This window comes from Paroedura picta, chromosome 3 (assembly GCF_049243985.1).
Source record: "Paroedura picta isolate Pp20150507F chromosome 3, Ppicta_v3.0, whole genome shotgun sequence".
Taxonomy (NCBI): Eukaryota; Metazoa; Chordata; class Lepidosauria; order Squamata; family Gekkonidae; genus Paroedura; species Paroedura picta.
The window spans coordinates 83,892,159-83,905,940 of record NC_135371.1 but is presented as its reverse complement, the minus strand read 5'-3'; the positions used below and the strand labels follow the sequence as shown (position 1 = coordinate 83,905,940).

General features: G+C 45.5%; 1 protein-coding gene across 6 annotated transcripts in view; it reads right to left on the bottom strand.

Moving 5' to 3' along the window:
- Window positions 1–13,782, bottom strand: part of TBC1D9B (TBC1 domain family member 9B) — a 77,355-nt gene that overhangs the window by 16,510 nt on the left and 47,063 nt on the right. For all 6 annotated transcript variants that reach the window (XM_077326611.1, XM_077326612.1, XM_077326613.1 and 3 more), the window contains 3 exons: window positions 8,140–8,354; window positions 6,544–6,661; window positions 3,900–4,185 (listed from right to left, as the gene is read on the bottom strand). In XM_077326611.1, the coding sequence (XP_077182726.1) occupies window positions 3,900–4,185; window positions 6,544–6,661; window positions 8,140–8,354 (619 nt within the window). The remainder of the gene's footprint in view (window positions 1–3,899; window positions 4,186–6,543; window positions 6,662–8,139; window positions 8,355–13,782) is intronic.

Below are 13,782 nucleotides of genomic sequence, written 5' to 3'. Positions count from 1 at the left end.
TTTTGCATCCAGGGGGGAGGAAAAACGCTCCCCAGGCCCTGGGGAGGACGCACTGCGGCTTAGCGAGCTGTGGAGTGTCTTCCCCGGGGCCTGGGGAGCGTTTTTGCATGCGGGGGGGGGGGGAGGAAAAACGCTCCCCAGGCCCCGGGGAGGACGCTCCGCATTTTTGCCATGCTGCGGGGGGGGGGGGGAGGAAAAACGTGGGATGAGGTTCTGACTCCTATTCAACTTGGCTGCCCGAATCCATCATTACACTCCTTGGGGTAGAGAGGTTCTTTTTTTAACCTACGCGATCCCATCACAGATCTAACACACAGAGCCTCATTTGGTCTCCCAAAGATTAGATCATTACAATACCTTCTCTATCTAGGTCTCAAGCTTGGGGAGAACAGCCCTGCTGACAATGCACTCAACAGCCCTGCTTGGACTGAGAGAGACTAAATAACTCCCCTTAGGCTCTCCAGTCTTTGCCTGCCAATTCCCCTTTCTTCAAGGCTACTTTCTTCAAAGCTCCTTTTTTTCCTCAGGCTCCCTGTGGCTGCTCAGCCCATAGACCAGTTATGTCTGGCCCTGCTAGCTATCTTGACATGGGGTGGTCCTGGTCAGCAGGGGTGACTGGAACAGAGCCAGAGGTGGGTGTCACTTCTGGCTCTGGCTAAGCATACAGCTTTTCTAGGGATCAATGGTTTCAGTCCCAGGTGTTCCTCACATACAGAATGGTTGACCTTCAGAATTGTTGACCTTTTCTCTTTAAGGATGTATTGCTCACCTAGAAAAATCATATTTTTACATGTACATTCCATCATGCTGAATGCTGCTGAATATTTCATAAACATTCACCTTCCAAATATTGCGACTTTCAGTACTTAATATATGCTCGCTTTTTTTCAATCTGGTAGACAGCTGGTACTCTATTACCTAATTTAGGAAAATTGATCCATTGTTAGACTCTATATCAGAAACTGAGACACTGTGGGGAGATGGGGTTTTTAGCAACTCTTCGCTGAAAAAACAAGTAGGAAGGAAACTAGGTATTTGTCCTGTGAGACAGCTAAGTTACTTGAGTTGGCAAATCTTATCTCATTATATTTGTTCCTTACAGCATTGCATCTGGCACTAGGAATATCTGTGAATGAACTACGAGAGATTAATTATTACAATAGAACTTACATGTTTTCCCATGCTGGGGGGCCCGAAAAACGCTCCCTGTGCCTGGGATCATCCTCCCCGAAGTCTGGCGAGCGTCTTTGCTTGCTGGGGGGGGGGAGCCTTCCCAATCGCCCAGGCAGCGCTGCCACGCCAGTTGGAGACGGCTAGCGCCCGCTGTATTCTTTTTACAGCGGGCTTTATTACTAGTTTAAAATAATTTAGCAGCAATTTTGCTCTGAATGACCCCAAATAAAATTTGACTTTGTCTTTGTGTCTATTTAATTTCCTTTGTTGTACTCTGTAAGCAAAATTTAGCCACCTGCTTAATCACTGACTCATTTTCCCGCAATTTTTCTATTTTCAGGGCAGCCTTCTAAATTGCGGAGCAAAGGGAGGACAAGGCTTGTTCTAGCAGCTTCATAAAATACACATGTAAATATAATAGGTTCTGTTCTCTTCAGCTTCCCTGATTTGCAAGGGGAAGTTCTACAGGCTCAAGATATTTTCTTATAGCGGCCCTCTACAATGGTTGAGGTTCTTGACAGCATGAAATCCCTTCTATGACTTTCTGTTTCCAGAAGGGAGAGGTATTCTGCTGGAGCTTGTATATAGGCCGCCCTGAGACTGCAAAGAGAGGGGCAAAGATGATGGAAGATGGATAGATTAGATAGGATAGATGGATGGATGTATAGATATAGAGGTGCTAGATACCTCAGAGTGGGTGTGAGATCTAGTTGTTTTTCTGTGTCATCAATCCTTTGTTTAGTAGATGATTTAGCTTGCTCTAATTCTAGTGTACCTCTAGTGGGGAGAAATCCAGACTTTTTCTTTTCTGTTTCTAGTAGCCATTTATATTTAAAATTACCCCAAAAGATAAGTGGCAGTAATCCACTAGTTGTCCAATGTGCCTTGAGTCACACTCAAATTGAGGTCAGGGCAATTTTAGATTTAGATCTGGGTATGCTCATCTCTTGACAAATCCACGCATTAGAAACCCAATTTGGTATATGCAGTATAGCTCTCAGGACAGGAGACAGAGGTACCATATAAAGCTTGGGCTAAGACCTTTGCGTGGAATAGCTTAGTCACAGCTGGTACGAAGTGCGTCCCTTGGGAACAATGGAATCTTATTATAGTGAGTGCAGCCTTCTCTTTCAAATTTGCTATAATATCACAATGCATGGAATTGGTGCCAGAAACTTGAAAAGATGCTCCCAGATATTTAAATGCTTCCACTTGTTCTAAACTATTTCCTGTAATCTACCAGACCATATTTCTAAAGTGTTTTCTGAAAGTTATCCCAGGGGATTTGGATAAAGGAATGTAGGGCTGGGTGTCATCAGCAGATAGATGGCATTGTATTCCAAAACCACAAATGATTTCTCCTAAGGCCTTCACGTAGAGATTGAATAGAATGAGGGACAGGACTGAATTCCATGGAACCAAAAAGGCAGGTGGCATACTGTTGACAATTTTCTGAGTTTTCCCCTTAAGGAATGATTGAAACTAATCTGGGACACATCCCTTAATCCCTACATCTATCGCTGAATGTCTGAACAAGATGGCATGGTCCACAGTGTCAAAGGCTGTCAGTAAGTCTAGTCAAAGCAGCAGAGAGGTGTACCATTATTTACATTTAAATCAATGACCCTTATCAGGTCCACTAGTGACATCTTTGCCTCAGCTGTATTAGTCAGCATCCATATCAGAGATTATTCGAGAGATTTTCTTTGCAAAGGCATCACAGCCAATTTTCAATTCCTGGGAGTTTGAGGATTGAGACTTTGGAGTTAACAAGTGGTGAGTTAAAACAGCTGCACTGGGTGCAAACTGGATATTGCAATAGTAGAGCAAAGTGGGATTTCTTTGCTGCTGTCATCACTGCATCATAGGCCTCACTGTACGTTTTGTAGGACAGCCTGTCAGAGTCAGTGAGTGTTTTCTTCCAGCAGGGTTCCGTACCCTTCTCAAATAACTTAGTTCCATAGTAATCCAAGGTCTTGGATTCCACCTTGAGGTTTGGAGAGGTCAATAAGGGCACACTTCTTATTTCAGACATCCACTGTGGTCTCAACAAGGTCATCAGCTGGGATCTTAACATTACCCAAGGCATTTTGGAGGTGGCCAGAATCTTTAGCTTCTGTGAACAGACCATTTTAACTGCACCTTGTTCCTGCAGAGTTTTGGAGCTCCATCTACCTGTGCCTTGAGGAGATAATGATCAGGCCACAGCACAAGGGAGTCTCAGAGTAGCTCTTCTCCGAGCAATTTAGAGCAAAAACAATTAGGTCTATTTGTGCTCTAAAAAACCCACATACAACCTATAGTGTGATGAAATTTGAATTGCTTAGCTTTGACAAGACAACAGGGAAAGGAGGGATTATTTTTGCTGCTTTCCTTCTCCCACTGCCGACTCCCTCTGAGAACTTTCTCATTTCAGAGTAGCCATTTTGGGGAACTTAGTAAACTACTGTAGGAGGTGGTTTTGCTAACAGATCCTGCAATTACAATAGATGTATCTGCAGACTTCCTAAGCTGATACACTCCACAAATACACTGAAGTGCAGTGCCATTGGAAGAATTAGGTTAATTATCCTTGTATCATATGTAGTCCTTTCCTACTAAACAACTGATACAGGGGAAGTAAGAAACTTCAGTTGCTAGCCAGATTTGGGAAGGAAGAATTAATAACAATAATTACCCAAATCCTTGCAATTCATTTAACTCTGAAGAAGAAAGACAAAGATTACCTGCCCAGCACAGTCATAGCCTCGCCTTCATCACAACAGTTTAGCAGTGTTTCCATGTTGGCATCCAAGATGGACAGGGATACCTGCAGGATGACTTTGATGCCTTCATAGAAGAAACAGTCTACAATGACAACGGCACTTTCAAAAGGCATGACGCTGAGGAAGAGAGTGAGGAACCAAGAGAGCGATATGCTTGAAATCACACCCAGGTCCTGCATCTTCTCAGACAAAAGGGGAAGACAGTCCCGTGTGAGCTCCTCAAAGATGCCCTGGTCTATCAATGCACCTGGACAGACAATGGAGACAGGGATAGCGTCAAGGATGTGACATTGTAAAATATACCTGTATTAAAGAGGTGAAAACTGGCATTGAAAACTTGTTTATCTTGGGATGAGTTTGCATACAAATATTTTGGCTGTAAACTATTCCTGAGGAAGTGATGTGGGGTGGCATGAAACATGAAAGCTCCATCTGCAATAGTTAGGCGGCACAACTATGCTGCTCACTGAAGTCATCATATGAGGCTGCAATCATTAAGTGATAGACAAACATGTGTGAATTCAAAGTTATGCTCCAAGTTTGCTTCCAAAAGAGACCCACAGTCTATTTCATTTTGGTTTGACAAATCCCAACCATCTGATGATCATCACTGTGCCTAAAAGTTTTGCTGTGGTGCCTAGTATTTTCAGCAGTGATTTTCAATCAATCAATCAAATACCTTTATTGGCATAATCATAACAAAACATCTATATAAAAGACAAGGTGATTCAGATCCCAGATCACTTGGAGAAAATCTTGTGGAGGAATTTTGCAATACCTTCGGTTACTTGAGGGTTATGACTGTGAATCTTGCTCACCCCGATGAGAGGGAATATGTACCATTCTCTGAGATGGTTATGTTGCTCACAAAAGAGGAGAACATGTTCAACTGGCTCAGGTTTCTCTGCAGGACATGGGCTGAGTCTGTTGGCATATTGGATTTTAGCATACTGACCTTTAGTCACTGCTGTTGGTAGGAGGTCAGCCTTACTAGCATAAAAAATTGCTTCAGTGAAGGTGATTTTAAAGATGTAAAGTACTCCGGGATCCTTCTTGCTGAGGGACAGATTTCAAAACAGATGGGAGAGCATGTTCTGCGTGCTATCAGAACAGCGAGACTGTTCTGATAGTCAATATCCAGAATTCGTTGCCTGATGATACTGTAAGCTTGGTATTTTTCAAGGTTTTCCAAAAGCTCAATAGACAAGCAGGGAGGTCTATGCACCATACTGGTATACCATAGAAAAGTTTTGAAATCAGCATAGTATGAAAAATCTTAATAGCGGCAGGGAGGTTTTGACCTCCTTTAGTAAAATAGAATCTCACTACTGCATTTGCCTTGAAATTTGTGCAGGTTGATATTTGGTTCCAATGTAGAACCCATTTCAGAGAGTGGTGGAAATGGACTCCTAAGTATTTAAAGTGGTGCACTTGCTCGATGAAATGTTCATTTATTTTCCACTTGGTGAGCTTCCTGGATTTAGAAAATACAACTATTTTAGATTTGGTGAACTTGATCTGGAGTTGATTTTGATTGCAATAGTTTGAGAAGACTTGGAGAAGGATTTTTAGGCCAACAGGGTACAAGAGAGGAGGACCGCATTGTCCGCATACAAGAGGAGGGATACCGAAGAGCTTCCCCGTATTGGAGCGTGGCAAAGGATTCTTGTACATTTTTTAGCCAGGTCAGATACATATAGGTTGAATAGATGTGGGGCTAAAACTCAGCCCTGTTTAACACCTTTATTGGCAGATAAAGAACAAGGAAGAACAAGGCTTATTTATCACATCATATCAGAATGTTTTGATGCATGATATAAAATGCATATAACAGTTCTTGTCACTGCTTGTTTGTATGTTAACTTTAGATGCAATGATGGTAGATAAAATCATTTCTTCTATACTGGCTCCAATATTCAATTAAAAGGGGCTTTTAAAACCGATAATGGGATCATGAGACACTGGTAAGAAAAAAGATTAGTTTAGCGTTTAGGTTTTTGTTGTGCTAATGTCAACCATAATATACTGATTTAGCTTTAACCAAATTATGAAAAACTGTGAAGAGGTTTTGTGGTCACAATGATTAGAAAAAAACAAGTCAATATCGACCCTGAAGACTGAAAAATAAGTCTGGCTCCAAAATATTTGGGCTGGCTTCTATAGCCAGTGAAATTTTAAAGCCTTTTTAAAACAGTTATTGTCTACTTCCTTTACATAAATCACTGGTTTTACATTTACCTGGGAGCAAAACCATAATCTGCAGTTGTCCAGAAGTGTGTTTGCTCACAACCATAGTTCCATAAACAACAGACACAAACTTAGTTCTAAGGAGTTTCTGTATACGGTTTACTACCATTTGATTACAGCTTTATTGCATGGCCTTGGAAAATCCTCATTTGGTTCCTTCCAACTCTATAAATTAAATATTTGAAGAAAAATTTTACAGAACTCTATGACATTATAAACCCCAATTTTTCACATTTATACTTCTTGTTCTAAGTTCAGTCTTAGCTGTTCAACAGTTCATAAATATTGTTTTCCTCTCTCTTTCAAAATTCTGCATCAACTAATCCTAGCTTCCAAGGACAAATGGATGAAAACTTACCAACCACTCTGGTGTTGTAGTAATCTGGTAGCATCCTCTCACACAAGGCCACAAGAAGCCAGAAAGCTTCTTCCTCATTACAGTACAGAAGTAATACTGATGTCACAATGTTCATGGCCTGCCGGCAGGAAGTCAAACACAACACATACATGTAGAAAGAAAGGAACCAACAGCAGAACACATTTAAAACAACAATCATTCACTATAATTTAGCTTGCTACAGATTCCAATATTTTGGAGCCAATATTTTAGAGCCACATCCTCACGTCATAGTTAGTACTGTATTTATATCATAAAATGTGTATGACATTTTTCAGATTGAGTGAATTAGGCTGTTGCATTCCTTCATTCCTACTTCATTTAATTCCACTCATTCCTATCAGGAATGTTTCTCACTTGTGCTTATTGGGAGTCTTATTGGCAACTTCTACCAATTCTCCCTTTCTGCTGCAGGCTGCCCCTCATGTCATTCCTTGGATTCCTTATTCCCCACAGGAGCAGCATTTTACGGAAATACGACATTGGGAGGGAAGAGGCAGGGAAGTTTCATTGTACCACTGGAAAATTTAGTCTGGATCCATTCCAGCCCAATCTGTAGGTATAACATATCTAAATAGCTAAGGGCTGTTTACAGGACTCTCAGCAATGATTATTCAGTTGGGACTGCTAGCACCATCACAAAAGTAATCATGCCCACACCTGCTGCACCTCTGGCTGAAACTCCAGAGGCCACAGATGGTCCAGATCTGCTGCCTGGTCCTAGCACTCTCTAGGCGCTGGCTGGATATCTGGCCAGGGAATATCATGTTGGGGACTGGGGCCAGCCTAGTGCTCCAGAGGATGAGCAGCCGGGTACTAACCAGGCTGAGACCCAACCCTACTGTGTGAAGCCTCAGGACAAGATGCCCACTAGCCCTGAAGACTTGCTGGAGGAACGGCACCTGTGGCCCCAGGCCCACATCCCAGCGAGCCCAGAATGGCAGCATTGGAGGAGGCTATCTACCCTGACAGCAGTCACCAATGAGAACACCTTTCAGCCCACTGTCAGGGTAGATGGGCACTGCCCAGCGGCACTGCCTTCCTCCAATGAAGATTAGGGCCAGCTGCAAACCCTCTAGTTGAGAGCTGACCCACCCGGCTCAGATGTATTTCAGGAGGGCCTTGAGGCAAGGTCCTTTGTGGGCGTTAATCTGCCCATCTTCCCCAACAGCTCCTGCTCCAGTTCACTGCAACAAAGCTCTGCTCCTTGAACTCTCAGTTCCAGACCCTTGGTTCAGCTCTGACTATGTTCCTGGCTCCAGACCCTTGGTTCAGCTTTGACTACCAGTTCCAGACCCTCAGCTTGGCCACAACCTGGCTCCTGATTGTTGGCTTGGCTATTGACTCCTGAATCTGATTTGGCTCCCTCCCTGGCTTTTGATCCCAGCTCAGCTTGACTCCCTTCCCCACCCCACTGGGTGTGAACTCTGTCTCTCCTGGATCCTCACTTCCCAGATTGGACTCTAGACTCTGGTTTGCCCTCTGTCTTGGCAAAATAACCCAGCTGAGTAGGTGTGGCCCAGCAGGGCAGCACAGCAGTACGTAGTTCTTTCTTACCTGGCAATACCCAATGGTGGGATTCCGAAAAGCATATGCTGTTAGTACCCGTCGGAGAGCAGCAATTCCCAGTTCATTCTGGAAGGCAGGATGCTCTGGCATGGAACGATGCAGGTCTCTTTCAATTTCCTCAGTAGCAAGACTGTACTTTCCCATTGACTGTTCCACCAACTCTGCATAGTACCCAGAATGAGTGACCATCTCATTCCAAGCCCCTGTAGAAAAACACAAACATGCACATGCAAAAAAATAGCTTTCTTATCTATGACATTCGGGACATATTTAAGGCTTATCCTTTATATGATTTTCTGATTCAGTAAAAGCAAAAGGCATAATGTAGTAACAAGCATTATGTATACTGAGATGTGACATTTTAACTTGCCATTTATCCAGCACTCCATGAATGTGCCAGAGGCTGCTTAATCCTGAACACACACCATAGAGCTAAGAAATCTGATCTTGGATGGATATAAACTAGATGGTATTTGAGGTTGCTTCCAGGTTTAGTAGCTCTTCCATCTGAATTATGGAATTACCCTTCAGGTAACTTTTCTAACTGCTTTTCAATGTGGCCATGGTACAGAACTATGTTGGTCACCTTGAGGTATGTAAGCTGACAGGGGGCATGTATTGGTCCTCCAGGATCTCTCAGTGGCTTTCAGTACCATTGAACATGGTTTTTTTTTTTTGAGAATTATGGCTGGGATGAGCTGGACTTGGGAGTGCTGTGCTTGCTTTTTCAGAAGACATTGCTGGGTGAATTCTGTCTCATGGTCAGGGGTAGGTGACAAGGTCCCATCTTGCCCTTTTGCCATTGTGAGCAATCATGCAGAGATTTGGAGCCAAATATAAGGATGCAGCACAAGTTTTTCCCCTTCCAGTTCCAGGACAATGGTGGAAGCATGGTGGAGTGGGAATAAAGCTGATTTGGGGATAGGTGTTCAGCATGTTATGGATGGGGCTACCCTCCCTATGAATGAGGGTAGAAATACTACTTATCTTTTTATCAGCTAGTTTTAGGCTGGTTCAACAATGGCTGCTGTTCTTAGAGAAAGCAGACTTAGCCATGATTACATATACTCTGATAACATCCAAATAAGACATGCTGGGCTGCCCTTGAAGACCATTTGGCAAATTCAATTGGCATAAAACAATTTGGCAATTCAATTGGCATAAAACAAAGAGGATGGGGTGTTGATTAAGGGCCTTTCTGCATTTTGGGGGTGTGTGTGTTGGTTTTGGCCGGGATACAGACTGTAGAGGGCCAGGGGCAATATGGCTGGGGAAGGAGGTTGGACAAGAGAAGGGCTGGGAGCACAAGAGTCAGTCCTCAGGTTAGGCCGTGGAAACGTGGCCGCCACCCGTGGCGTGCTTGCAGCCCTTCTAACCTCTGTCCCATCCTCAGGCATGCAAGGGTGGAGGCAAGGGTGGATCCGATTTTGGTCCTGTGCAATGCATTGTCGATCAACAACAAGGCCTCGACTGCAGCAGTTTTTTGCGGAGTCTCGGGCCAACCTTGCTTGCATGACCGAGACCACAGTGTGGAATAGTGAAACAGTTGCCTTGAAAGAACTTGCCCCCCCCCCAGGTTTCTCAGTCCTGCACCAATCTCAGACCCATACTAGGGGAGGGGGGGTGGCAATTGTGGTCTGGGAGTCTTTCTCGTACAGGGCTCTCCAGGCGTTTGAGATCAGTGGAGTGTATTGGCATAGGGTGGGACTCTGTCAAGACCTTGGCCATCTATTTGGTATACTGTCCACACTATGCGCCGTCAGATTCCCTGTCGAACCTGCTGGAAGTGGCAGCCGCCTGGGCTTTGCAGTTCCCCATGCTTTTAATCCTGGGGGACTTAAATGTCCATGCGGTCACTCCGCCCCAGGACTTGTTTTAGACCTGGTGTTGTCCATGGTGACACTGGAGCTCTCATAATTTGTTGCTGGGCCCACTCATCAAGCTGGCTTCACATGAATTAAGTACGTTGCTGGGGAAGATCAAGGCAACCACTTGCCCTCTTGATCCCTGTCCGTCTTGGCTCCTCAAGGAGGTTGGGTAGCCGGATTGGTGATCAGCTCAGGGATATTATCAACTGCTCTCTGCAAACTGGGGAGTTCCCTGAGCTGCTCAAGGAGGCAGTGGTTTGTCCTCTCCTTAAGAAACCATTGTTGGACCCGCGGGACCCTGCTACCGACCAATTGTGCATTTAGCGTTTCTGGGAAAGGTGGTGGAAAGGGCTGCGGTGGACCAGCTCCTGGTGTTCCTGGAAGAAACTTCGGCGCTCGATCAGTCTGGCTTTCATTCTGGCCATGGGTTAGAGATGGTTTTGGTCGCCTTGAAGAATAATCTCCGGCACCAGCTTGATCGAGTTGGGTCAGCTGTGCTTGTTCTGTTAGATCTGATGGCTGCATTTCATGGTCAACTGTGAATTGCTGGCACACTGACTAGCCAGGACGGGGATATGGGGATAACCAGATACAGAGGGTAGCGGTCGGGATGAGCTATCAGGCCCTTATCAGCTCCCTTGTGGAGCCCCTCAGGCTTTGGTGCTCTTCCCCATGCTATTTAACAACTTTATGCACCCTCTGGCCCAGCTGGTAAGGAGTTTCGAACTGGGTTGTCATCAGTACACTGTTGTCATCAGTACATCAGTACACTGATGATACCCAGCTCCATCTCCTCATAGAAGGCCACCCGGAGTCCCCACAGATCCATTTGCAGGATGTTTGGAAGCCGTGGCTTAATGGCTCATCAGAGTTGCCTGAAACTCAACCCCTCCAAGACGGAGGTTCTGTGGTTGGGACGTAGGGGGGCAGAGGAGGAAGCACATTTACCTTCCTTGGTGGGGACACAACTTAAGCCCCAGGCTAGGAATTTGGGGGTGACTATTGATGCCTCATTAACTCTTGAGGCACAGGTCAGCTAACCAGGCATTCTTCCACCTTGGCCAGACTTGGCTACTAATACCCTACTGTCCTCCAAACACCTGGCCACAGTGATCCATGTGACGGTCACCTCCAGAATAGATTTCTGTAACTCACTCTACGCTGGCCTGCCTTTGGGCCTGATCTGGAAATTGCAGCTGGTGCAAAATGCAGTTGCTAGGGTCCTCACAGGTACACCATGGAGGGCCCATATCCAGCCTGTGCTGAGGCAGCTGCATTGGTTGCCAGTTGTTGTCCGGATCTGGTTCAGGGTTCTGGTTTTGATATTCAAGGCCATACATGGTCTGGGCCCAGCATATTTGAGGGACCGCTTGTTGTCTTATGCCCCCCACAGGGCTTTATGTTCTGTGGTGACTAATCTACTGGTCATTCCTGCCCCCAGGAAAGCACGCCTGGCTGCAACTAGGGCCAGGGCCTTTTTGGACCTGGCCCCGACCTGGTGGAATGAGCTCCTAGATGAGCTACGAGCCCTGCAGGAACTTTTGGCCTTCTGCCAGGCCTGCAAAATGGAGCTCTTCCACAAGGTCGATGGTTGAGGATGGGCAGCAAGGAAGATCATGATCCCCCCCTAAAGGAGCGCCATTAGCGATTTCCATCAGTGCCCTCGGTTCACCCTTCCCCTCCAGAACGCATTATTGGGATTATTCGAACTGGGAAGAGTTTTTTTACTGCAGGATCTCATGGGTTTTGAATTATATTTAGTAATTTTTAAGGGGTTTTTACTGGGGTTTTATTCAAACGTTGCAACCCACCTTGAGCCTTCGGGGAGAGGGGGGCAATACATTTAAACAAACAAATAAATAAACAAATAAACAAATAAAAACAAACAAACAAACACACACACACACACATACCTCTTTAGTCTATCCCCTGATTTTCTCATGCATTTTTGTCCCTTTAGTTTTCACTTCAGTTTTTTGGGGGACAATTTTTCAACACTCTTATTTTTCCTAGAAGCTGATTTTCAGTCACCTTTCCCCTCAGAATAACTGGTTTCTTTGTCCCATCCATTTCCAGTCCAGTTTTGATAATTGGATTGTCATCATCATCAAACCTTCACTTCCCATCTGACCTGTACCTGGCCACAGTACAGGCATGTATGCTGGGTACAATAGGTTTTGCCTCTAGTATGTGGATATTTTACTGGCATTTGAAAAAAATCAACCAACAAGGATTCTCGCCCCTTATGTGGAACATCCACCTAAGGGGCAAGAATCCTTGTTCCCTGCCCCCCTCCTCCCCCCCCACCTGTTGGCATCGCTGAGCTGGGGCCACCTCCGCTATGCCTCCGAGGCCGCTCCCGCCCTCCAGAGAGGAAGGGCAGCCTCGGGATGCTGGCAGAGGCTGGCCCAGCCCAGAGCGACACAATGGAGGAGGAGGAGGAGGAGAAAGAGAAGGAAGAGGAAGAAGAATAAAAAGGTTAGTTCTTATATGCTGCTTTTCTCTACCTGAAGGAGTCACAACAGACACCCTGTGAGGTGGGTGAGGATGACAAAGCCCTGATATCACTGCTCTGTCAGAACAGCTTTATCAGCACCATGGTGAGCACGAGGTCACCCAGCTGGCTGCATGTGGCGGAGTGCAGAATTGAACCCGGCTCGCTAGATTAGAAGTCCACACTCCTAACCACTACACCAAAATGGCTCTCTGTGCTGTGTATCGCTGAGCTGGCCCCACCCCTGCCAGTCTCTTGAGGCTACCCCACTCTCTGGGGGGCGGAAGCGGCCTCGGAGGCATAGCGAAGGTGGCCCCAGCCCAGTGATGCACAGTGCTGTGCCATGCTGGGCTGGCCCCACCCCACCCCTTCCAGTATCCCGAGGTTGCTCCCGCTCTCCGGAGGGCGGGAGAGGCCTTGGAAGACTGGCAGCGGTGCTGCCAGAGCAATGAGCATGCCTCAGTGCTCTGGCACGCCTACCGTGGTCCATCTACTGGTGCGGTCCCTGAGGGTGGGACTACGGACATCATGTCAGTCGACTCCTGTTGGAGGGAGTGTGCCAGTAGATGTTCCATATCAATAATGCATCTATGATATTGATATAGCAATAGAAGCAGCCACAAAAAATAAGAAGAGGAGCGTTTGCTGTGACAAAACTGATGACACCACTGATGATGACAGCACCCTCCCTGGAAAATCCTGATGGGAAGAAAACAAATTGGCTCTATAATTTTGCAAATGCAGAGGTAAGGCAGATGTGTAAAAGAACTAAAATAATAATGTTATTCTTGTATCCTGCCCTTCTCCATAGACTCAGGGCAGGTAAAAAAGGTTTTAAAGAATCATACATTGATTATTAAAACATCTGAAAACATTAAAACAGCCTCCTCTAGTAATTTAAACATTTATGGAGGGTTAATCAGAGTTTGGAGGGAACGTTTTTCAGCACAAGGGTTCTGAGGCAGGGAGGCCAGCATTTGTTGATGTTGTTTCCTAGCCTCAACCACAGGCTTGGTGGAACAGTTCTGTCTTAGAGAGTTCTGGAGGGCCCTGATTTCACTAGGGATAGTGTTCTGCTGGGTACCAGTTTTACCGCTTTGGGGCTGGGTACCCTGAGCAGAGTTTGATTGCTCAAACTCTGCTCAGATTCTAATGCTTGTGGTTTGATTCTCAAGAAAATAAGTAAGTTGAACATCTGAAGATCCCCTAAGACATACCAGAATTTGTCCTTAAAACCAGCACCTTCTAATATAAATGCTAGTATTGGTC